Consider the following 25565-nt stretch of genomic DNA (forward strand, 5'->3'; position numbering starts at 1 on the left):
TACTTTTTCTGTGTGTGTGTGTGTGTGTGTGTGTGTGTGTGTGTGTGTGTGTGTGTGTGTGTGTGGAGGGGTGGGGGTGGGGAGGTGTCTAATTCAGAAGGCTTTTTGGCCAAAAGCTCACCTCTTTAGTAGTCTTTTTGTTGTACCTGACAGCAACAACATTACCACTATATGTTGAGTAGCCATTATGCTTTTTATAATATTGTCATTATTCCATCCTGGATTTTTCACCGATTCATTCTGAAATACTTCTCCAGGTAACTCTGAGCATATACAACTATATGCAACACAGCACTTGTCTTAAAGACACTTGGAACATAGTGGTCAACATCCACCCATTAATAATATTAAACTTGTGTTGCTCTATCAGACATAATGTTGAACTAGAGAAAACAGAAAAGCTATTTATGTTAAAAGACAAAAGCAATCATGATACTTATGCCTCATATAATGTGTTGGGTTTGATCACAGTCCAGTCATCTTATTTAAACCCCTATCTCACGCCTGCAAGCGACGACTAACAACTGTACTAATGACTTTGTATCAAGGCAATAATTACCTAAATATGTGAATTAAGAATAATTTTTTCTTGTAATAAGTGCCCACAGTTAGTTTAAAATTTTTAAATAGCATCATATTCACTTTTAGCTGTTACTGTAAGTTCAGTATCAGCTGCAAGTGAATGAAATTAAAAAAAATGAACATTTTTATGATTTATCTTGGACTTTACAAAATTATTTGGAGGAGAATTTGGTATTTTTATTTTTCTACATGTTACACACTCAGGAGGCTATAAATAAGGCTCTATATAATAATTTGATAAAGACAGTTCAATAAGTGATGGAGAAACTTATCAGGTTACACCTATATACTGGTAATGATAAGTCGCAATATGTGCCCTTCGGATTCCACAGTGATGAGGGCACAGCCTTTTCCTTTTCACCTACGTAAATCCTTATCAATAATTTTACACCTACAGCTTCATCTTTGGAGATTTAGTGTCCCACTTTATGACAAAAATAGGTCATACCAAACTGTGATCTCTACCTTGGATCCTACTAACTGCAGCATCTCAGCTCTTCTGCAGAAGACAATAATGATCACTCTACACCCAAATAATATTTAAAAATGCTGCTGGCGATTGTATAGAAAGTAGTAAGTTATTGTATCATTTTCATTTAGGGAGAGAAAAAAATCATACCAATCATCTTTTAAAACTTAAACCGAATTAAGCAGACATAAAATCAGAATTCGCATTTATTACTTTAATCATATTTTCTTGCGAACAATTTAATGTTTTCTTTCATTAGCACAATCATGTTCAAAAAAACATGAGGGCAAAAGTTACAAACATTAAAGAAAGAAAATGATTGTATTAACGTGACACCATAAAGAAAGTACTACAGACGCACAATAAAAATGAACAACAGTAGTTAAAGGTCTAAAATACTGACCGCTTTTTTCCCTCTGGACCAACTCGTCCTTGCGGTGGAGATGCTGGCAACCTGCAAGCACAAGACGATTCAGAAAAACTTACCATTACTCGTGCAAACCAAGTGATGAGTATAGTAGTTTGCAACGTATCAGAAAGACTGTGCATATTTTGAGTTTTAAGGCCTCCTTCATTATCAAATACACACCATTATGTCACAATGAACCTTTTTACCCTTCAGCTAAATCTAGCGCTACCGTGATGTGCACGGGGGGGGGCTTGAAAGGATATAATCATTTAATTTAATTGTGGATAAGCCTATAAAACATCTTAAAATACACAACGAGAAAATGTATTATTGACTCACCTGAGATCGTAAAACATTACAATTCGATTTAAGCAACCTTACTCCGCTAACCCTACCCACAGTAGCCGCCATCATGCACAGAAGGACTACCAATGTAGTCAAAATGGAATTTAAGTTATTTAATTTTTAAGGCTGAGAAAAATATGTTAATAGCCTTTATAAAATCAGTTATTGCTTTTATTTGCACATTCATTGCTGTATGAATGCGGATAAAGAGCTTTTATTTTAAATGCGCTCTCTATCTTTAGCTGACGTCATTAAAAGTTTTGGTCGCCATTTGCGTGCGACGAAGCTCAGTTGTGATTTGTGGTGCAGATGCGGAAGGGAGTTGTGAACTGTCGCAGTTGACGATTGCAGGGACGATCTGTATACAACATGAGTACCGGAATGCCAGAACTTGGAAGCAAGATAAGTTTGATATCGAAGGCAGATATACGTTATGAAGGAAGATTATTCACTCTCGATCCACAAGAGTGCACAATTGCTTTGGCCAATGGTAAAAAGATCTGACTGTATTTTGTAACAGTTAGTGATTATTTTATGTATGTGTATTTAAAAACCTACTTGTACGTAGGCTAATAACGTTTAATCATCAGTTAGCCATAGTCCTTATGACATTTGCTGACAGATGTTTTCAGATGTGTTTTGTTTCGTGTCTCTAGGAAATTCGTGCAATGAAAGTGTATGAAATTACTTTAGATATTACGAAATTTGTTAGTACCTGTAGATTAAACGCGGAAAATATTTTCTCCACAATTTTTAGTCCGCTCGTTTGGGACGGAGGATCGGGAGACGCAGTATCGCGTCGCCCCCCAGAATGAAGTTTATGATTACATCTTGTTTCGCGGCTCAGATATAAAAGACATTAGAGTGGTGAATAATGTCGGACCTCTTCCAAATGATCCTGCCATCGTTCAGGTAAGTTTAAAACTATTGGAAGTTCCGTAAGTTTCCAGCTTTTCCGTCCCCCGTCATCATCGTATGCATCTGATATCATTGGACGCGCTGCATATGCTACTTTTCTTAGGCTGTCTGTAAACAGTCTTAATAAATAGGCAGTAGCTGTCAACATTGAAACGGCTACCTGCATTTAATGAAGCTGCTTAAGAGATTTTTCTTAAATTCTCAGTTTCAGCAGATTGCGGACTAGGAATGCTTATTTCGCAGCTTTTTATGATGGTAATTATTACTATACATCGATTAGAAACCGTGGGTTGCCAAGTGCGAAATTGTAAGCTCCACTATTGTTTGAGGCTTACTATAGCATTTACTTTTGCTGTATCGTTTATATAAATCCACGTTACATTACGAAAGTTTCACTTGTTGATTTTTGTGTTGGTCATGTAATTGGTACTAAACATTTTGACCAGGCCTTTTGGTTAAAGTAAACGCCATTCAATAACTCTGGGCAGTTTCAAGCTGTAACTCATTTTAATGTGAACTCATCCTCAAAATGCATGTGCCACTCAAATTTACATGTGGCATAGTCGTCAGTGGACTCCTCACTGAAATGTTTATCACTTAGATTTGTGATTTAAATGACCTTTTAGTGCAGGTGATAAGTCCTCATAAGGTAATGCCTGTTGTTCAATTTAAATGTGCCAAGCAGTTTCAGGAAAAATCGGCTGTTCTATGTCTAATGCAAAATAGACATGGAAGAAAATTGTTCTATTGTATTGATGTCCTGCATGTAAACTTAAAAGCTGCTGTGCACTCGGTGTGGTCCATGATTAAGCAAGAACAGACATAAATTTCATTTGTCATCTTGTAGGTTCTCTTTAGTTGCTACTGTTTATAAGTGACTGTAGTGTAATGGACCCTTCAAATGTTGAATTGGAAGTGAGTGTGTTAGCACAATCCCTGGGAATCATAATATTGAAAGGCTTCTTATTTTAACAAAAGCCTTCAGAAAGTATTAATTCAATATACATTAGCAAATGGGAGACTCTTTGTCATTATTGCAGACTCCATTAGGCATCAGGATAGTGTCAGATTTAGAATTGAAAGAATGAGGCAAGCAGATTCTAGATCAACCAAGAAGTTCTAAGCTTTCACGTTAACTGGAATTGCAATAGAATGTGTTGATGGGTCAAACCTGAATCGGCTTCATTTTGTGGACATAGTAATGTTTACCTTAAAAAAGGTAGATAAAAATCAGCAAATGTAAAAACTTAACACAGCCAGTTTGAAAGTAGGCTTCAAAGTAAGATTGTATGAAATGAGGCAGAAGTGGTGGTGGTACATGTAAATAGGTGTCCTAGCTTTAGGGACTTTCTCTCCAGGGAGGAGAGATTTGATAGCTTGAGGAAGGTAAAAAGGACCAGACCACAGGATGAGGTACCCACCTGTTGATCAGGGGAGGGCAGAACAACTGACAAAGTAGCAGCACAAATTATCAAGCCATAGAATAAGTTCAGTCTTTGTGTTTGACAGGTGAAGACAATGACTGGTGGTGGTGACAATAAAAAAATACTGATCAGAAAGTAGTGGAGTAATGTATGTTTGAGGCTGACAGGAATGCAGGAAAACACATTCCAGGGCACAGACTGGAGTGGAGGAGGAAGTTTTACTGAAATGAAATGGTTGTTGGTAGTACACACACATGAATAATTGGTAACTGAAGTAAGGGAGGTATTTGCTGGGTAATAGTTTTTAAACTTTGTTCTGGTAGTTTAAATTCAATCAAATCATAGCTAGGTTTTTGGGTGAGCTTGTTGGACTCAAAATACTGTAGTACTGTAGTTAACATCCAGTTTGTTAAATTTGACTCGCGAATTCCCAGTGGAGTAGATCAGTCACGTCACTTCCATCTAATCTTTGTGACAACACGTTCAGCCAGGTTTGTTTGCTTAATGCTGGTGAAATCAGAGTTGCAGACTGTCTTTTCATAAAACTGATTAGCACTGTTCAGTAGAGCAGAGAGTAGCTGGTGCAAATTGGACAAGTATGTTTTTGTTGTCTGTCTTGAGGTCATCAGCACAACATTGAAAACAGTCCAGATTAACTGAGGAACTGAATACTGCTTTGCCAACACAAAAGTAACTTGCCTTCCAGTGTAAACTGAGTTAGTACTTTGGTTAAGCTACAGATAAGGTGGTCACAACTGGTGTTCCAAAGCTAATAAAAGTGAAAAGAATTGTTTCCATTGTTAAGTTTTCTTTTAGGATGAAGCATGCATCCTGTATTGGCAGGTTCAGTTGATTGAACATTCCTACCACTTCCAGTTGAGTGAGATGTTCCTGATGTGAACAAGGTGCCAGGCACCGAATTGCAGAGTAGTTGTGTAGAGTAAGGTAACACAGTGGTTGTACAAGATTTGCTTCTATGAGGCTCTTGTGAAATATCTCTGGCCATCTAGAGAGGGGTTTTCTATGTTTCTTTGGAAATACGGAAGCGTCCGATCTAACCTGTCGGCTTTGACCCAGGACGTCACAAATATAGTGGAAACGACAATTCCAATATGGCGGATATAGAAACGTTGCATACGTATCACAAAGACGAAAACACATAGAAAAACAACACACACAAAGGTTTCACAAGAACAATCTGCTAACATTGATAGCAAACAAAGATAATAATAAACAAGTGGTACTCAAGGCCAGGCAGGGGGGGGGGGCTGCACCCCCCCTCCCCCCCCCCCCCCCACCCTTGTATGGTCCACCCAAAAAGTCTTAGAATTGTAGTAGCAGGACACTAGTCAAACAGTTCAGTCATAATCAAGAGAGCAAAGGGAGCCTCTGAGATCTGCTCTTTCTATGTTCACAAGGGGTAGTAGGGTAGTACTGGTTCCTTAAAAAGTGTTAGATTATTTCAACATGAAAGTAGATTTCTTAGAATGAAGATTGCAACCATTATGATCATTAGAATGCATTTATCATTCTCCCAGTTCCAGTGGATTGTGATTGGCTGAAAGCTGTTAGTGGGTGCCAGTAGATAGTCACAACTAGTTCAGACTGACCAGAGAAATTTCTGGTGAGGCCAGTGTTCAGTAATCTTGCTCCAAAGAGCTTTTTGTTAAGTCCCATAGTTCTCTTTTGGAAGAAGACAATTCCTAGGTTTCTTCTGGCCTATTAGAGAGACAGCACATTTCAATCTTGTAATAATTTAATGTCCTAATCTAATTTTATTCCCTTGAGAGATATTTCTGCAGACAGTGTAGAAATGAATCCTGGGGTATAAGGCCCATCCTTCCTACCTCCGGATGTTAGATGCTGTCAACCATGCAGGCATTCGAATATTGACTGGAGCCTTTCAGACCACTCCAGTTCAGAGCCTGTGTGCACAGGCTGGTGAACCACCGCTCTGGATTCGGCGACGTATCCTTTTGGCTCAACAGGCGCTGAAAATCTGTCACCTCAGTCATTGGCATTTAGTTCAGTGATCCAACCCACCTTCGAACGACTATTCAGGAATCGACCCCATGCGGCCCAGCCATTTGGTATACATGCTACGGCCTGCCTCAAGGATCTGGATCTCTCGGGCATGAAAATACACACCCAGGGATGGAACACACTGCCGCCTTGGTGTCTTCAGAGGCCCAAAGTGATTTTAAGCCTGACACAGTACCCGAGAAATTGTACTCCAGATATGGTTTTTACAACTTTGTTTTTGTCTATTTTAAGTACGTATCATCATAGTTTTATTGTTATTTATACAGATGGATCCCAGCAGGAGAATGCTCTTGGTTGTTCTGTGGTTTTCCCTGATAGGGTTTTTAAAGTGCGTCTTCCAGAACAATTTACAATTATGATGCGGAGTTATATGGCATTCTAATGGCACTGGAGAGGGTTCAGACATCACCGTACGAGTTTTCTTGTCTGTTCTGGCTCTTAGTGCACTGCAAGCACTTCACCAAATGTATCCGGTAGACCCACTGATTCAGCTGATCCATGACTGCTTACAGCGGCTCCAACGCCATGGCAAGGTGGTGATCTTTTGCTGGGTACCTGGCCATGTTTGGATACAGGGTAACGACATGGATGATAAACATGCCAAGGAAGCATGTTGGAATGGTGCTGTCCATCAATGCCCCATCCCGCTGTATGCCATTCTCATTTTCTGACAGATGCATCATGTGTCAGTGGTTGCAGGTGTTGGACAACAAACTGCGGTCACTCAAACTGACCATAAAAGCTTGGCAGACTTCGTGTCAGCCTCGCCGCTGTAAGGAGGTTTTGCTTACCAGACTGTGCATCAGGCATAGCCCTTTCACACATAGCTTCCTCTTCTGGGGGTAGGATCCATCTTTCTGTGAAGTTAGTGGCATGCTACTTTCAGTTCAGCATATTGTGGCTACATGTCCTGTATACTGATAATAGGGCAGCCCTTGGTCTCACTGAGATCTGCCCACCGTCCTCACAGATACCGATACCAGTGTTAAGAGTGGTGAAATTTTGTGAACTATCGGGCCTCATTCCTAAACTGGTGGGGAAGGGCGGCAGAATTTAATACGTTATAAACTGCACTGCATGTGAGGGCAGCCTTCGTCCACACCCGTGAGATTTCCTGCTGATGTTTTTGTCAGGGCGCTGATGACCGTGATGTCGAGTGCCCCCTCAACCCAACTCATCATCATCACAAAACAAGTATAAAAACAAAGTTCACACTATCCTGTGTTAACTCTGCTTTCCAAATGGATAAATTTATCTCCTTCCATACAAGGATCAAATCACAGAATCAGATAGCTGTAGGTTGCAAATTACACTTCCTATAAATGACATGCAAACATTAACTTGGTTCACTTTAGAGGGGAGGTGGCATACATTGAAATATGCATGCTATACTGTTACATATATTGGCGAAATTAAGCTGCATACCAAATGCATAACCACTGGACACATTGCAAGTTCTTAACTTAATCAGTGCTATTTTCTTGAAATTATCTAATTTCCACCATTTGCTGTTTTTTGGACATAAATTAGACAGTAGTCCATTAACATGGGGACTAATTAACTATGTATTGTCAGTTGGCAACAAAATGCAACAAAATCAATAGACAATCTTACCGAATTTATCATTTGTGTATAATCAAAGTATGTAAAAAGAGGGTGATAAGTAGGAACTTACTGTTATTTTGTCTCATTGCTGTGCCAAGAAGAGCTGAACACAACTGAGAAGCAGAAACCTTTCTTTCCTTCATTATAATCAGTTTTTTAGGGAAACATGCAACTGTCATTCATTATTTAAATAATGAAACACTGTACCAGTTAAATATTTGCTTGCTCAGCGAGACATGTTTTTGAAAATTTGTCATTGGCAAATATTTATGTAAGTGTTGTGTGTTCTGCCTCTTGGACTGTAGTAGTCTTCGAGGTTACAGGGTACTGTGCCTCTTCAGTCACGCAGAAAACCAGAAGCACACAGTGTGAAATTTCACAAACAGTTTGACTGCACAATAAAGTTAGAGAGGTACCACGATACACCTAAAACCTGACACAAAATGCTTAGGTAAAAATTTGCTCTTGAGTGAGAAAAATCTTGAAATGCACAGTGATAAACACGAAGAAAATAAATACTGGGTGCAGTGTCGCAAAATTAAATCGGAAACATTTGAAGACAAATGCAATCATTTGTGATAACTTCAATGGAACAGATGTAGTACTGTGTCCCATGAAGTACCTAAACTTAAGGAATGCAGGATTTTAAGTGACTACTGTTGTAACTGAATTGCAAAAGACCTGTCTCCTGTAAAGGTGTGGTTACCTTCACAGGTACAATGGAGATGAATCCTGAGAAATCATCTGAAGAATGGAGAAAACAAGGGTGTTGTGGAAGTGCAGAGCTATGAGGAGTCAATGGCATTAGAAAGAACTGCAGCATTTATTGTAATGTTGAACAGCTGGGAATTACCTGAATGTATTCTTTCCGGCTAAACTGCATTAAGGTTCAAAGTTTGTTTCCAATACAGTGCAATGCTTGAAATGATTTGGTCATGGATGTATGGCTTGTACCAGTAGGGCTACATGTGGAAGTTGTTGACTCAGCTCATAAATCAGGTGACTCTTGTATGTTCTTCCAAAATGTCTATACTTCCCTGGTGATCACCCAGTGTGGAGCAGGATATGTGGAATTTCTAAGGAAAGGAAGATACGGGAGTTAAGAGATGTGTACCCTTTGATGAAACTAAAACAGCTTTCAAAGCTAAGAAACATCTCACACTCACTACTTTCTTGTTTACCCTTAAGGAGCCAGATGCTGGAGTCTGATTGCTCCACACAAACCCAAAGTGCAGTTTCAAGTAAGAGTACATATACTTGTCAGTGTACCTGTGAGTAAAATGCTACACTTGACCCTGAAACCACTTGGAAGATGGGACTGACATGGAACCTTGGCCACATACCACGGCACACAGACTGCACCAACTGTTCTGTCTACTAATGCAGCCAACACTTCCCATAAATGAAGAGAGTTCCACAAAAGTGGCTCACAATTGAAAGTGGCAGCTAAACAATTGGTTCAGTGAGTGCTCTGCCTTTGAGTGTAATCCTGTTTTTGATAATGATATATGAAGGGCTGGGGACCATTGCTAATCAATGGCTCCCACAGGAAAGTGTGTATTGTAATGGAATTTAAAGGTGTTGACTGCATTTGAAAGAATTGTATATCTGGCCCAAGACTGTTGTGCATCTACTTAAAAGAAAGACATTTTAAAGTTGCACACCTGCATTAACGGGCTTCCATTCCTACAGGAAGGATGATCTTCATGGAGACAAGATTAAGAATGGTGCAGCTGTTTCTGTCAATGACAGATACTATTCCTGTCCTGTCCATCCTACCATGGTCGCACAGCCAGTTGCATTGGAAGTTCTCTCATCAGCTAAGATAACAATGTGTTTGATACCTTCAACCTCCGATCTGTTGGATGCATGTGTACGGTCAGAGCTCATTTTGAGTATTCTCTTGCAGTTTCCCCCTCTTGTCCATTTAGAGAATTTCTGCTTTTTGAACTAGGGTCAGGTGACACTCTTCTTCAGACACACGGTCATCTTCAGCCATTGACCTTTGTTTCTGCTCCCCAGCTATTGCAGAGACAGATGAGTAGGAAGTGATAATTTGCATGCTAGTGACCACTTTCCAATTTGGATCCATGTGCCAACTCTGGTGATGATGGTCGAAAGTAGACGGCAAAGATGGGTGCTTCAAAGGGCAAATAGGTTGGGACAGTCAACAGGCTGTCTTCAAACAGGAATGTGCACTGGAGATGGTGGACTGCATCAAATGGGAGATCAACTGAGCTGCTACAGATTCCATTTCCCAGTCTAGCAACCACCTTGGATAACAGCCTGTTCTTTGGTGAAATTAAGAATGTAGTTTGAAAATCGGAGTAGGTGTCCAGCTTTGATGAAATTTACAGTAATTTCCAAGAATGATTGCCTCTCGAAGTTGTGGGTTCCAAATGATAAAATTAAACGTGCTATCCTAAATCGATCATGTGACTCTAGTGGCTGGTGTTATCATATTTGTGATTGTCATTTTTCTTTTTTTCATTGTTCCCTCAGTTTCTCTAAATTACATACAGCTGCGAATTATGAGAGTTGCAAAGGAAACACCGACAATTTGTCGGTAGTGAGTGGGAGGTCTGGTGTTCTTGATGTTTCTCCGGCTGATTCTCTCACATGGAAAGATCTAATTCCATGCTTAACCCAAATATAAAATTGACTTTTGTCACAAATATGGAGTACTACCGGATGAGGAAACAAGGGACTGTGTAGACTGTGGTGGTACAAAGTGTGTAAAACTTTGTAAGAATAGTTGCGATGCTTACATACCATTACAATTTCATTGTGGAAAACGAAAGATATCAGGAAGAATACATGGTTTGACTCTTCCAAATTATGCATCCAGACCAGTGTAATTCTTCTATCTTGCCGGATTAGAGGCTATACCTTGCAAGCAACAGCATCGGAAACTGACTTATCTGTTAATACCATGTGTGACAATTTCGGGTTTTGCAGAGAAGTGTGTTATGTGGTCGTGACGAACGAAAGTGTACAGATTATTGGACTGAGTAAAGTTGTGGAAGTGGAAGAGTCTCACATAACAAGAAGGAAGAACCAGGGAGCACGACCTTCAAAGAGTGAAATCGATAATATTTGGGTATTTGGTGGAATTGAACAAGAGTCTTTGATATGTTCCATTGTCAGAGAATTGTCCAGAGACAGGGTTACTTCAGTGCATCTGATAAAGCACTTCATACTACCTGGTAGTGAAGTCATTACAGACTGGTTTGTCCTACAAGACACTAAAAGCAGAAGGATTCAACCAGAGTTTGTCAACAACTCTCTAGAATTCTTGTCTTCAGATGATCCCATTGTATACATGTAGAACATTGAGCGGCTATGGGAATCTGAAGTCTTCCATTAAAAGAGAAGGGTGTCAAAGACTGAGAGATGAACTATACTTGTTTCAGTACCTCTATTTCCACAACTTGCATTTGCAGGGAAAAGTTAACATGTAACACTCTAACCATATTCTTGAGTGATATTGGCAGAGTTTACCCAGGCTGTGGCAAAAAATGAATTGTTCCTGTAGCGTACACAACACATGGACTTTCACATAACACCGATGACGAGTAAGGTAAGTTGTCTCCTTTGCAGCTACAAGAATTTTTGTGATGCTCTTCTTTTGTTGTTTCTGTAGTGACAATCGTAAACGTATTCACAACGCTGGCCAGCAGAGCCGCATGATCGATTTAGGATCACATGTTCAGTATGTCTCGTTTCGACCCCGCACTTCAATAGGCAATCATTCTTCGAAATCACCAAATTTACACCAAGATTTAATAACAGAAAATCGTTATGCCTTCAGGTCTGCAAGAGCATAAGCAACATGAGTAATAAAAGAACAGAAGAGTAACTCCTGGAAGGAATTAATGACGTCTATTAATTGATAACTTTAACTGCACAACTTTGGGAATCAATAAAGCAGACTTCAGGCAATGGCAGTTCATCTTCCCATACGGCCTTGAGAAATGGTCTTGGTGGACGTAGTGGGCACGACTAGAGATATGACTCGAATCTCAGCTGAACACTTCACCACCACTGTGTCATCTGGACGAACATCCAGAGTTCCATATGTTCTGCAGGACTGTGGAGAGGTGGCTCCAGTTCTTTTTGTGTGACGAAGTCCGTTATCCCATTCTGCATATGGGAATTGGAATCGGCTTTGTCTGCAGCCAGACATACTGCTCAGGGAACACATCATCGATCATGCCATTTTCAGTCATCTGTGTCCTGGAGCCAGAGGCAAACTCCAGTTTTGTTTGTCCAGTTTGGTTTGATGGACAGTACCCTGTCACTTCAAAGGACTCAATATTAATTCTGTTATGGAAACCAGACAAGGATTGTGCCAACCCTAACCATTACTAAAGTGAAGCCCTTAAGAGATGCCTTGACAAGACTGTAGAGCGCATTGTCAACTGTTGCCTTTCCTGTTTCTTGAATCCCGAGGTCACCTGTGCTATTCCGAATGAGGTCTCAGGCTCTACTAGTCTTCCCTTGACAATTGTATTGGAGATGATGATATGGGAGTCATAACAAGGAAATATATATATATCTGTGTGTGTGTGTGTGTGTGTGTGTGTTTCAAAAAGTGTATCCACCACTTGGAGTGGGAGGGTACATAATCTTTTGCCAGGACAGGACTATGTGGACGTCTGCTGCTTCTTATTCAATCCTTCCTGCAGGACAGGTATTCAAGATAGTGTTGATTTGTCTGAATCCTTCGTTCAGGAGAGGGGTGTGGCAGTGTACTGAGTCACATTGTTTGCAATTACTATCAGTGGTGTTGCCTGCATTCAGGAGCCTCATTAAGTGTTCTTTGTTTGCAGATGACTTCATGGTGTAATCGTCAGGTCTAATAAGACAACTACAGTTTATCATCAGGAGCCTAGAAGGTTGGGCCAATGAAACTGGTTTTAGGTTCTCACCAGGGAAGACAGTGTTAAATATAACTGCACTCACCGAAGTTTTAACCAACCACAGCTAAAGATGGGATACAGTATTTAAATTTCCTTGGCTATGTGCACTTTCTTGGCCTTACACATGGACAAACCAAGGGGCTTTGCACACGTGGAAGACCCTGTAAACAAGGAGCACCAAATCACTGAATATTTTGAAAAATCTCAGAAGAAAACTGTAGGAGCTAACAGGTCTGCCTCCTGCAGTTTTATAGGGTATTCATCAGATCATGGATAATAGCAGTGACCTATGGTGCAGCAGGTACTTCCCATATAAAGATGTTAAATGCAGTCCATCTTGACAGCATTTAGATATTAACTGGAGCTTATTGGACCAACCCAGTTTAGAGTCCAGATTCAGAAGTGCTACCATCTGGCTTGACAGGCCTTGAAGATTTTAGCATTGTCACTGTTGTTCACATATAGTGTGGCAGTATAAGCAAATGGAGTGGCTGGGGAACTGTCCCTATGTGACCAAGATATTTGGGATACATGCTATAGACTATCTCACAGATGTACAGGGTGGTCCATTGATAGTGACTAGGCCAAATATCTCACAAAATAAACATCAAACAAAAAAACTACAAAGAACAAAAATTGTCAAGCTTGAAGGGGGAAACCATATGGCGCTATGGTTGGCTTGCTAGATGGCGCTGCCATAGGTCAAACGGATATCTCCCCCCCCGCCCCCCCCCCCCCCCAGGGGATCCACAACTCTTTTGTGGATACGTGCGTAGGGAGCACGGGACCCCGAGCTAATGTGGCCTTCCTTCCTTTTCCTTTCTGGGCTGCATACTTTCCCTTTCCACATCCTTCTCCATCCCCCATCTTCGCCCCCCACCTCTGGCTCTTTCCTTCCCTTTCTCCCCCTCTGGGAGTATGGTTTGTGCCTACGTCCGGAGACGGACGCTTGTAAATGTACTGCATTCTTCGCCTTCCTTGCTTGTATGTCTTCATCCTTCCTTTGTCCTTCTCTTTTTCTTACCTCTTCTCTTTACCCTTTTCTCCGCTGCGGTGTTTGAGACCTCTCTTCTTTCCTTTCCCTTTCTCTTTCTTCCTCCCTGTGCGTGTCTGAAGGCCGACCCACGCACTTCCATGCGTAGCCGGTGACGGGGTAACGCGTAATTCCCTGCCCCGGGTAGACAGGTAGGACACGTACGTACCCCCTAGTAACGGCCAGGCCCAGGGAGGGGTGATTACCCGAGCTGATACCTTCCGAAAGTGCTGATTGGTCCCTCCGTCCGTTTGTCGGGAGTTGTGACCTGAGGTGTGAACGATCACCTAAGGCGGGAGTGCCCTCAGAGGGCCGCCACAAGGGAGGAGCGCACCATCGGAGACGCTGGTAGTCATGGGGATTCTTCCGCAATGGTTTCCTCACCTTCCACTATGTCTGCTCACAAATGTATGTTCACTGAGTCTCAGCCACAGTCAGTTGTTCCATCGTTGCCACAGTTCCTTGTTGTTTCTCGGTCTGACGAAGGTCACAACTTCTCCACGGTCAACCCTTTCATTATTTAGAAAGGTGTCGACACAATTGCAGGTCCTGTAAAGTCTTGTTCCAGATTACGGAATGGCACCCTGTTGTTAGAAACAGTCAGTGCCCTCCAGGCACAAAAATTGCTGCGTACCTCAGTACCACACACCTTCCCTGTCCGGGAGGAACCGCACCGTACTTTAAATTCCTCGCATGGAGTCGTTTATACACGTTCCCTCGATGGATTGTCTGACGAAGAAATTCAACACTACCTGTCTGACCAGGGTGTAACGGCTGTTCATAGGGTTATGAAAAGGGTTGACACGAACAACATTCCAACCCGCACTGTCTTCTTGACATTTCACAAAGTTCAACTCCCATCGAAAATCAAAGCAGGCTATGAGATAATTTCCGTTCACCCTTACGTCCCAAACCCTACGCGTTGCTATCGGTGTCAGTGGTTCAATCACACCAGCCAGTCCTGTTCCAATCCAGCCAAATGTGTTACGTGTGATGAGGGTGCTTGTCCACCTCCATCTCCTCGCTGCATCAACTGTATGGGTGACCACGCTGCTTCCTCTCGAGATTGTCCCGTTTTTAAGGACGAAAAGCTCATCCAGGAAATTAAAGGAAAAGGTGTTGACCTTTGCTGCTCGAAAATTATTCGCCAGTCGACAGCCCACCGTGCTTCAGAAAGGAAAATACAGCACTGTCCTTGCTTCTCCTCGGCCAACAAAGGAGGCGGCCACGCAGACTTGCGACCTCACCTTTAGTGCTACGGTCGTCAGATCGGCCAGCGCAAAGATCGCCCGTTCAACCTCACCACTTTCGCCTGCCCACTCTCTGGCTCACCCTTCGTCGAGTTCTGCTAAATCTCGAGCCCACAAGTCAGACACCAAGACTTCGAAAAAAGAGCATACTCGTGAAGAGTTTTTACGTACGGCAACTTCCCAACCATCGGTTCCTCCTTCCTCTAAACATCATACTTCCAAGAAGGCTACAAGGAAACCCAGTTCCTCTCCTTCTCCGCAAAGGCGTGTCCCATCTACAGCACCACCTGGCGGAAATCGCCCTCGGCCGTCTTCTGTGTCGCCGAGGCGCACTGATGGTGGCCGATCAACCGGCTGATTGCTGGTGGCAGGAGCTGCTCCTGACCAACCTATGGATCAGGATCTTCTGCCTTCGGCTGAATGCCATTCCATGCTGTCGGTCGCAAGCTCAGAGCAGACGTTGAGTTGACAGCGACCTTGGTGACATTCCTCCATTTTCTGTTCACCCTATGTCCATCATCCACTGCGGTATCCGAGCCAATTGGGATGAATTGTCGATCCTCTTACGATCCTACTCGCCGGTCATCTTCTGTCTTCAGGAAACAAAGCTGCGTCCCCATGACCGCTTTGTTCTCCCTCATTTTCAGTCCGTCCGATATGATCTCCCCTCTGTTGAAGGCACTCCAGCACATGGAGGACTCATGATTCTTCTCCATGAAACTCTCCATTATCACCCAATCCATTTAAACACTTCTTTCCAAACTGTCGCCGTCCGTCTTTCCCTTTCCGGATACACGTTCTCTCTTTGTACTGTATATATTCCATCGTCCACACCAATGGCACGAGCTGATCTTCATCTTCTTGGTCAGCTTCCACCCCCATATTTGCTGGTTGGGGACTTCAATGCCCACCACCCGCTTTGGGGATCTCCACATTCTTGTCCACGTGGCTCACTATTGCTAGACGTCTTCCACCAAGCAGATCTAGTTTCCCTCAACACTGGGGTCCCTACATTTTTGTCTGCCTCCACGACAAATTTATCTCATTTGGACCTTGCGGTTGGTACTGTTCCGCTAGCTCGGTGCTTCGAATGGTTCGCCCTTGATGATACACACTCGAGTGACCACTTTCCATGTGTCCTTAGACTGCAGCCTCAACTGCCCTACATGCGCCCGCGACGCTGGAAGTTTGCCCAAGCCGATTGGGCACTTTTTTCGTCTCTAGCGACATTCGATGACCGTCACTTTCCCAGCGTCGACGATGAGGTCACACATATTACCGGCGTTATTCTTACAGCTGCGGAATATTCAATACCACGCACCTCCGAATTGCCCCGGCGCCCCCCAGTTCCTTGGTGGAACGAGGCATGCCGTGATGCAATACGTGAGCGGCGATGTGCTCTCCGCGTTTTCCGCCACCATCCTACTTTGGCCAACTGTATTCGCTATAAGCAGTTCAGAGTGCGATGCCGTCGTGTCATCCGCGATAGCAAGAAGGCAAGCTGGAAATTCTTTATTAGCTCATTTAACACCTTCACTCCCACCTCGGAAGTTTGGAGTCGGCTTCGACGGTTGTCAGGCGCGCCTAGTTTCTGCCCGGTCTCTGGGCTCACTGTCGCACATGACACATTAGTGGACCCCGTCGCAATTTCTAACTCGTTGGGTCAGCACTTTGCTGAGATTTCGAGCTCTTCAAATTACCCGCCAGCGTTTCTCCCGAAGAAACATGCAGCGGAAGTGCGACCTCTTGCTTTCTCCTCTCAAAATCGCGAAAGCTACAATACTGTTTTCTCCTTGCTGGAACTCCAACATGCATTCTCTTCTTCCCGCTCCTCCGCCCCGGGACCGGATGGTATCCACGTCCAAATGTTGCTGCATTTATCAACCCATAGTCTGCATTACCTCCTTCGCCTTTATAATCGAATTTGGACCGACAGTACTTTTCCCAGACGATGGGGGGAAGCTATCGTCGTTCCTGTTCCGAAACCTGGAAAGGACAAACATCTCCCCTCTAGCTATCGCCCCATTTCTCTCATGAGTAGTGTCTGTAAGGTTTTGGAGCGTATGGTGAATTACCGTTTAGCGTGGTGGCTGGAATCCCGCAGTCTTTTAACACCTGCCCAATGCGGATTCCGAAAGCATCGCTCTGCAGTTGACCATCTTGTTGCTCTCTCCACTTACATCATGAACAATTTTCTCCGGAAACGCCAAACAGTAGCAATATTTTTTGATCTGGAGAGAGCATACGATACCTGTTGGAGGGCAGGCATCCTCCGCACACTGTTCTCTTGGGGGCTTTCGAGGTCGGCTGCCCCTTTTTCTTCGCGAATTTATGGCAGAGCGCACTTTTAGGGTGCGGGTGAACACTACTCTCTCCCGTACTTTCTCCCAAGAAAACGGGGTACCCCAGGGCTCCGTGCTGAGTGTTGTACTGTTTGCCATTGCCATCAATCCAATTATGGATTGTCTCCTTCCTGATGTCTCGGGCTCCCTCTTTGTGGACGATTTTGCGATCTACTACAGCTCTCAATGGACCAGCCTTCTTGAACGACATCTTCAAGGATGTCTCGATCGCCTCCACTCTTGGAGCATCGAAACCGGCTTCCGTTTTTCTCCCAGCAAGACCGTTTGTGTTAATTTTTGGCAGCGTAAGGAGTTTCTTCCGCCCTCCTTACATCTAGGTCCTGTCAACCTTCCGTTCTCAAACGTCGCTAAATTCTTGGGGCTTTTTTTTGACAGAAAACTGTGCTGGTCCTCCCACGTTTCCTATCTTTCGGCTCGCTGTCTGCGATCCCTTAACACCCTCCGTGTCCTGAATGGTACCTCCTGGGGAGCGGACAGAGTGGTCCTTCTCCGCCCCTTTCGCGCCTTAGTGCACTCGAAATTGGACTATCGAAGCATAGTTTACTCCTCTGCTCGGCCGTCTATTCTTCGGCATCTTGACTCTATCCACCACCGTGGATTACGTTTAGTGTCTGGAGCTTTTTACACCAGCCCTGTGGAAAGCCTTTATGCTGAGACTGCTGAACCTCCGCTGTGCAATCAGCGAGCAGTCCTTCTGAGTCGTTATGCTAGCCATCTGTCTTCCATGCCTGCTAATCCAGCCCATGACATTTTTTTCGACGCCTCCTTTGATGTAGGGTATGCAGGCCGCCCCTCCTCCCTACTACCACCGGGAGTCCGCTTCCGTCAACTGCTCCATTCTGTTTCCTTCCGCTTTCCTAAAACCTTCTTGAAAACTTGGGGTACAGCACCGCCTTGGCTCTGTCCCCGGATCTGCCTGCTCCGTGACCTTTGTCGATTTCCCAAAGATGGTACCCCTTCACTTGTTTATCGTCGGGCATTTGCTGCCATATGTGCACAAATGACGGACGCCACATTTATTTACACCGACGGCTCGAAAACATCGTTAGGTGTAGGGAGTGCCTATATTGTTGGCGACACCCCAAATCACTTTCGGCTTCCCGACCAGTGTTGGGTTTATACTGCGGAGCTTTACACTGTTCTCCAGGCTGTCCACTACATCCGCCGCCATCAGCAGATACAGTACGTTATCTGCTCAGATTCTCTCAGCTCTCTCCTCAGTCTCCAAGCTCTTTATCCTGTGCACCCTCTGGTCCACCAGATTCAGGACTGTCTGCGCTTGCTGCACCTGGGGGGCGTCTCGGTGGTGTTGCTCTGGCTCCCGGGACACGTTGGTATCTGTGGAAATGAGGCGGCCGATATTGCAGCCAAGGCTGCAGTCTCTCTTCCTCGGCCAGCTATTCAATCGATTCCCTTCGCCAATCTACGGAGCGTTCTATGTCGACGTGTTGTTCATTTATGGCACACGCATTGGTCGACACTTACCCATAATAAATTGCGGGACATGAAAGCTCTTCCTTGTGCTTGGACCTTTTCCTCCCGAATGCGTCGTCGGGAGGAGGTAATTTTAACTAGACTCCGGATAGGGCACTGTCTTTTTAGCCATTGACATCTTTTAAGTGGCGGTCCTCCCCCACTCTGTCCCCACTGCTCTCAGCTATGGACGGTAAGACACCTTTTAATTGAGTGCCCCTATTTTAATCCATTACGCTCCCGTCTACAGCTATCGCCTGACATATCGTTGATTTTAGCAGATGACACGTGCTCAGCTGACCGCGTTCTCAAGTTTATTAGTGTCAGTGAAATGATATCAGTCATTTGAAGCTTTTTTTGGGGACAACCAACCCCTTTCTGTAGTGGATTTTTAAGCCTTCCTTCTGCTTTTAGTTTCTCCAATTTTATGACTTTCGTTCCCATTGCTGCTGGTTTTCAATTTCGGTTTTTTACTATTTCCTAAGTCACGGACCGGGCGCTAATGACCATAGAAGTTTTGCGCCCAACAAACCAAAACAAAAAAAACGGAAATCAACTGTTTTTTGAATAGGAACCCCAATTTTTTATTTCATATTCGTGTACTACGTAAAGAAATGTGAATGTTTAAGTTGGACCACATTTTCTGCTTTTTGATAGATAGTGCTGTAATAGTCACAAACATATAAGTACGTGGTATCACATAACATACTGCCAGTGCGGACGGTATTTGCATCGTGGTACATTACCCGTGTTAAAATGGACCGTTTACCAATTGTGGAAAAGGGCGATAAAGTGTTGATGTATGGCTATTGTGATCAAAATTCCCAATGGGCGTGTGCTGTGTATGCTGCTCGGTATCCTGGACGACGTCATCCAAGTGTCCGGACCGTTCGCCGGATGGTTAAGTTATTTAAGGAAGCAGGAAGTGTTCAGCCACATGTGAAATGTCAACCACAACCTGCAACAAATGATGCCCAAGTAGGTGTTTCAGCTACTGTCGCGGCTAATCCGCACATCAATAGCAGACAAATTATGTGAGGATCGGAAATCTCTAAAACGTCAGTGTTGAGAATGCTGCATCAACATCGATTGCACCTGTACCATATTTCTATGCACCAGGAATTGCATGGCGATGACTTTGAACGTCGTTCACAGTTCTGCCACTTGGCACAGCGGAAATTACAGGATGACAGATTTTTTGCACATGTTCTATTTAGCGACGCACCGTCATTCACCAACAGTGGTAACGTAAACCGGCATAATATGCACTATTGGGCAATGGAAAATCCACAATGGCTGTGACAAGTGGAACATCAGCGACCTCGGTGGATTAATGTATGGTACGGCATTATGGGAGGAAGGATAATTGGCCCCATTTTATTGATGGCAATCTAAATGGTTCAATGTATGCTGATTTCCTACGTAATGTTCTACTGATGTTACTAAGAGATGTTTCACTGCATGACAGGACGGCGATGTACTTCCTACATGGTAGATGTCCGGCACATAACTTGCATGCGGTTGAAGCGGTATTGAATAGCATATTTCATGACAGATCGATTGGTCGAAGCAGCACCATACCATGGCCCGCACGTTCACTGGATCTTACATCCCCGGATTTCTTTCTGTGGGGAAAGTTGGATATTTGCTATCATGATCCACAGACAACGTCTGACAACATGAGTCAGCACATTGTCAATGCTTGTGCATAAATTACGGAAGGCGAACTACTCGCTGTTGAGAAGAATGTCGTTACACGTATTGCCAAATGCATTGAGGTTGATGGGCATCATTTTGAGCATTTATTGTGTTAATGTGATATTTACAGGTAATCACGCTATAACAGCATGTGTTCTCAGAAATAAGTTCACAAAGGTACATGTGTCACAAATAAAGTGTTCAAATGTACCTACGTTCTGTACTTTAATTTAAAAAACCTACCTGTTACCAACTGTTCGTCTAAAATTGAGTCATATGTTTGTGACTATTACAGTGCCATTTACCACAAAGTGAAAAAAGTGGTCCAACTAAAACATTCATACTACACAAATATGTAATGAAAATGGGATTCCTATTTAAAAAAAAAAACAGTTATCTGTTTGACCTATGGTAGTGCCATGTAATGGGCCAACCATAGTGCCATCTGGTTTCCCTCTTCAAGGTAGAAAAGTTTCTTTCTTTGTACTTCTTTAGTTTGATGCTTATTTCGTGAGATATTTAGTCTGCTCACGATCAATGGACCACCCTGTATACGTATATATCAGACCTCTGAATATACAGTCAGAGATAAGTTGCTGCCTTGGTGTCTTATGGGGGTGCAAAGTTATCTTAAGCTTGATGCAGTACAAAAAAATTAGTACTCCAGATTGTTTTTTAAAAAAAATGTTCCTTCATTTTTAAGTATGCCCACTGTTCAGTTATTGTATGTACAGATTGCTCGCAGCAGAGGAATGCACTTTATTTTTTCTGATAAGGTTTTCAAAGTGTGCTCTCTGGAACACGACAAATTGATGTCAAGACATCTGGATATAGGGACTACTGCAGTCCAGAGCAGACTAAGAAGGAAGTAGGGGTGATGTTATGGGGTGATGTGCTATCCCCTTGCATGACATCATCTCATCTGATAGTCATGTCAGTTGCAATCTGAATGGTTGGAAGTGGAAAACAAAAAATTGCAGTCACTCAGATCGACCACGTAGGCTTGGCAGGCTTAAAGCCAGCCACACTGATGGAGGTACTGCTCACCAGTATATGTTCAGTCCACTAACACAAGGTTCTCTGAAGGGAAGATCCACCACTATGATAGCAATAGTCTGCCACATTCAGTTAGCATTTTTTGTCTCAAAGCATTTCACTGACATCAGGGTAACCATCAGTTTGGCTGTAGACATGGTTGGCTCTAGAAATGAGACCTCATGCAAAAATTCCAATGGTAAACCTTCCCCTCCCCACTCCCAAGCAGCTCCATGTGTTTTCAGTCCGTCAACATTTTTCAAAAGATTGTCAATGGCATCTTACTTTCAGTGTCATACATCTCTGTGTGAACTTGTCTTTAAGACAAGTCAGGTGTAGGGTGTCAGATAGTGAAACAGAAGTGAAATGTTCACAGTGAATATTGTACTTAGGCTATATGTTTACTGGGTCAATCCATACCAAGTGGTCCAGCACTGGTTGCTTGACCATCTCAGGAAAAATTTATATTTGCTGGGTGAATTCCCCAATGTTTAGTAGTCACAAAAATATTTTTAAAAAATTTATTGTTTAATATTTTGAAATGGTGGCCATATTTGTTCCAGGCTGCATGCATTTTTTTTTTGTTTGTAAGCATCTACATTTTTACAATTATTCAGTAGTAGATTGTCCTAAGCTTTTCAGATAAAATGCATTTAGTTAAACACACTCCGGGCTACAAATTATCATTATCACTTAGCTGAATGTATTCTTTAATATATTTTTAATAGTTCAGTTATCAGGTACAAATTAAACTCTGTTTTTGAACAGTAGTTTTCCAAAGAAAGATTAATTTCTCAGCTTTAAAATTTTTTCTGCTATTACACTGCATAGAGTATCAATGGTGAGCAGCTTACAGTTAAAAAATATTCTGTTTTAAAAAATAGATTTTTAATTTTTCCATTTTGTGGCCTGTAGTATATTTGTTGGGGGACCAGATAAAAGTCTGAAAATTTCATACTTAAGACCTTTATGATATCAAACTTCAGTATAAATTTCAACTTTTAGATTCAATTGGAAGTTAAGTAAAAAGATTACAAACAAGTCAAAAATACGTTTAACATCTGCGATATCTGGTAGGCTAATCAAGTAAAGTATACCAATTGCATAATGTAACACACCACATTACACTAGCTAATGATTATTTGTCGAAACAGTGCTGTGGTAATTGTTTTGTAAGGCTAACAATTGCATCTGTAAGCCTGTAAAAGTCTGATTGTTTTCCTGTCCCTTACACCAACAATTGTGTATTCACACTTAGTTCTTGAAGTGTGCAGTTGAAAAATGGTGTCTCATTGTTCTGTTGGTGTTATTATTAATGAGGCATGTCATAAGTGTGTGTGGAGTGTATCCTCAAGACATAACTTTAATTGAAGATTACAGTGAAGAAGAAAGTGTTGTTTTACTTGAGAGTTGGCCCAGAGGTCAAATCAACATAAAAGTACCATGAAATGAAATACTCAAAAAAAAATTCATCACATTTTGGTCAGTCTTACATGGACCCTTTTGAGAAACATAAGAAACTTATAATAAAAGGACTGTGAGAAATAGCATTTGATCATTACTCTAAAAATTAAAGCCCTTTTGTCAATCTCATAGCAGGAAAGTCATTGTCCAACATGTTGTTCTAAGATATTTGTAATTCACAAGAGAATGGATAGGGAAACATCAGATACAGAATTTTGTGACTTATCAGCAACCATTAAGAAAGTAGGTACAGCTTGTGAAATCCTGGGTATATCGCCTGCTAGTAAAATTAGAAAACTAAGTCAAGATAAGACCAAATGCCCTGAATACAAAAATTGAGGAAAATTGAGGAAGTGGCAGCTACAGTCAAAAAGAATTTGGAAGTTTCATTTCAAAATACAATTTGTACTAAAACAGATGGAAGTTCTAAAACTTCGACAACCAAATAGGATGATTGATAGAAAAACTAAATGCAGTACTTCAATCAAAGAGGATAAAATTAAGATTTTCACTTTACTGCCGAATTCTTGGAGTCGAGCGAAAAGTTAGTGATGAATTTGTGTCAGTCTTGTTAACAAGGGAATTTCACCAGCATTACAAAAGAAAAGTGTATCTAATTTGGTAGACGAAAAAACAATAAAGTTATTAAGTATTATGATGATGACACTAACTGCTGTTTGGTGTTTGGCAAAAAAACTTTATGAAAAAATGGTTCTAAGATTCAAAGACGAAGGTTAATATTGTGTAATTTAAATGAACTATTCACAGAATCTAAAAAAGAAAATCCTGACATCAAAATTGGAAGATCAAAGTTTTGCGAGTTGAGACCAAGATGGTGTATTGTTGCAGGTCATCTGGCACCCATAATGTTAGTGTTTGTATCATCAGAAGGTAAAGTTGATGATATATGGGACTAATCTTAGAGTGTACTATAAAGACCTTTTGGAAGTTATGGTATGCAATATTGACAGTTAAAATTGTATGATCAAGGGAAAATATGAAGATTGTCCAGACAAACAAGCCTTACTTGACTTGTTTGAAGCATCTGAAGATGATGATTTGATGCCTGACAGTATAAAATACAAACAAGGGGTGACACAAGACAACTGAAATGGTGACAGTCATAAAATCACGAATTTTTTGAAGTGTTGATGCATTTTCAGATTTTCAAGGTTAGCCACTATTTTATTGCAAAAGCTCAAAATAAATTTTGGAAAGACAAAAAGCAAACCTTGGCAACTGATGAGTGCTTAGTTTTTGCCGGCTCTTTGGAAAATTATTCCTTTGTTAGATGAAGTATAAACAAACAGGCCACAGTTCATCCATTTGTATTCTATTATAAAGATGAAGATAAACTAGTGAGCCACAGCTTTTGTGTCATAAGTGACTACCTTGAACACAGCACTACAGCAGTGCACATTTTTCAACTAAAATTAACAAACTAAACAGCACCACCCTTCCATAAAAAGCTGATTTACTTTTCAGATGGGGCAGCAAGTCAATATAAAAACAAATTTTATTAACATCTCCTTTCATAAAGATGATTTTGGGTTTGATGTAGAATGGCAATTTTTTGCTTCATGCCATGGGAAGAATGCTTGTGATGGTGTCGGTACAACAAAATGTACTGTCACAAAAGCAAGTCTGCAGCAGGCCGATGACAATCATAACACCTCAAGAAATGTTTGAATTCTGTAAAAAAAAAAAAATATCAAAGGAATTACGTATATTTTTGTACAGTGTGAGGAAATACAAGAAGTCTGACAGTGTCTTCAAGGAAAGGTACTATACTTGTCAGAAAATTAAAGGCACTCGATCTTTTCATTGTTTTGTACCCCATTCACACTACTTACTCAAGTGTAAGATCACATCAACTTCGCCTGATAGTGAACTTAGTGTGGAAAACTTGTACAACTGGTTCTTCAAAATAGACATAGTGGCTTGTGTTTACGATGAACAGTGGTGGATTGGCAAAGTTGATAATATTGACTATAAAACCAAGATGTTCTTGTTGTATTTTATCACCATTCAGGACCAAGGACATAATTTTAAAAAATTGAGAAGAATAAAGTTTGGATGCCACTTAAAAATGTTTTAAGGAAGCTGTCTCCCATGGAATTTACAACTGTGACTGGGTGAACTTATCTAACACCCAAACTGAGTGAACAAATTTCTCATGTGTTCAATGAGCAATGTATTAAACAAATAACAAGAGAACAAAAAATGTAATTAGTGGGCTTATTTTCAATAAAAAGTAAGTAATCATAGATATGATTAAATAATATACTGTAACTGATATGTTACTCCACAAGCCTAGATATCACAGATGTTAAAAACCTTTTTGACTTGTATTGGTAATTTTTTTCCATAACTTCCAGTTGAATCTGAAAGTTCAAATTTATACTGAAGTTTGATGATATAAACGTGTATTAACTTAAATTTAAAATTAAAATATCCATTTTTAAAATAGTGTATTTCTTAAGTGTAAGCTGCTCACCATTGATACTCTATCAAAAGTAACTATACTATACA

The 25565-nt window shown here is 41.7% G+C and overlaps 2 protein-coding genes across 5 annotated transcripts in view; one reads left to right on the forward strand and one right to left on the reverse strand.

Moving 5' to 3' along the window:
• The window catches only part of LOC124605111 (cytochrome c1, heme protein, mitochondrial), a 39422-nt gene extending 37517 nt beyond the window's left edge, over positions 1–1905 (reverse strand). The window contains exons 1-2 of the mRNA XM_047136566.1: positions 1800–1905; positions 1455–1505 (exon numbers count right to left, since the gene is read on the reverse strand). Coding sequence (XP_046992522.1) covers positions 1455–1505; positions 1800–1874 — 126 coding nt within the window. The 5' untranslated portion in view covers positions 1875–1905. The remainder of the gene's footprint in view (positions 1–1454; positions 1506–1799) is intronic.
• A 156-nt stretch (positions 1906–2061) lies between these two features.
• LOC124605110 (protein LSM14 homolog A) overlaps positions 2062–25565 on the forward strand; it is a 157418-nt gene continuing 133914 nt past the window's right edge. For all 4 annotated transcript variants that reach the window (XM_047136562.1, XM_047136563.1, XM_047136564.1 and 1 more), the window contains exons 1-2: positions 2062–2295; positions 2563–2717. In XM_047136562.1, the coding sequence (XP_046992518.1) occupies positions 2175–2295; positions 2563–2717 (276 nt within the window). In that variant the 5' untranslated portion in view covers positions 2062–2174. The remainder of the gene's footprint in view (positions 2296–2562; positions 2718–25565) is intronic.

Source organism: Schistocerca americana, chromosome 3, assembly GCF_021461395.2.
Source record: "Schistocerca americana isolate TAMUIC-IGC-003095 chromosome 3, iqSchAmer2.1, whole genome shotgun sequence".
NCBI lineage: Eukaryota > Metazoa > Arthropoda > Insecta > Orthoptera > Acrididae > Schistocerca > Schistocerca americana.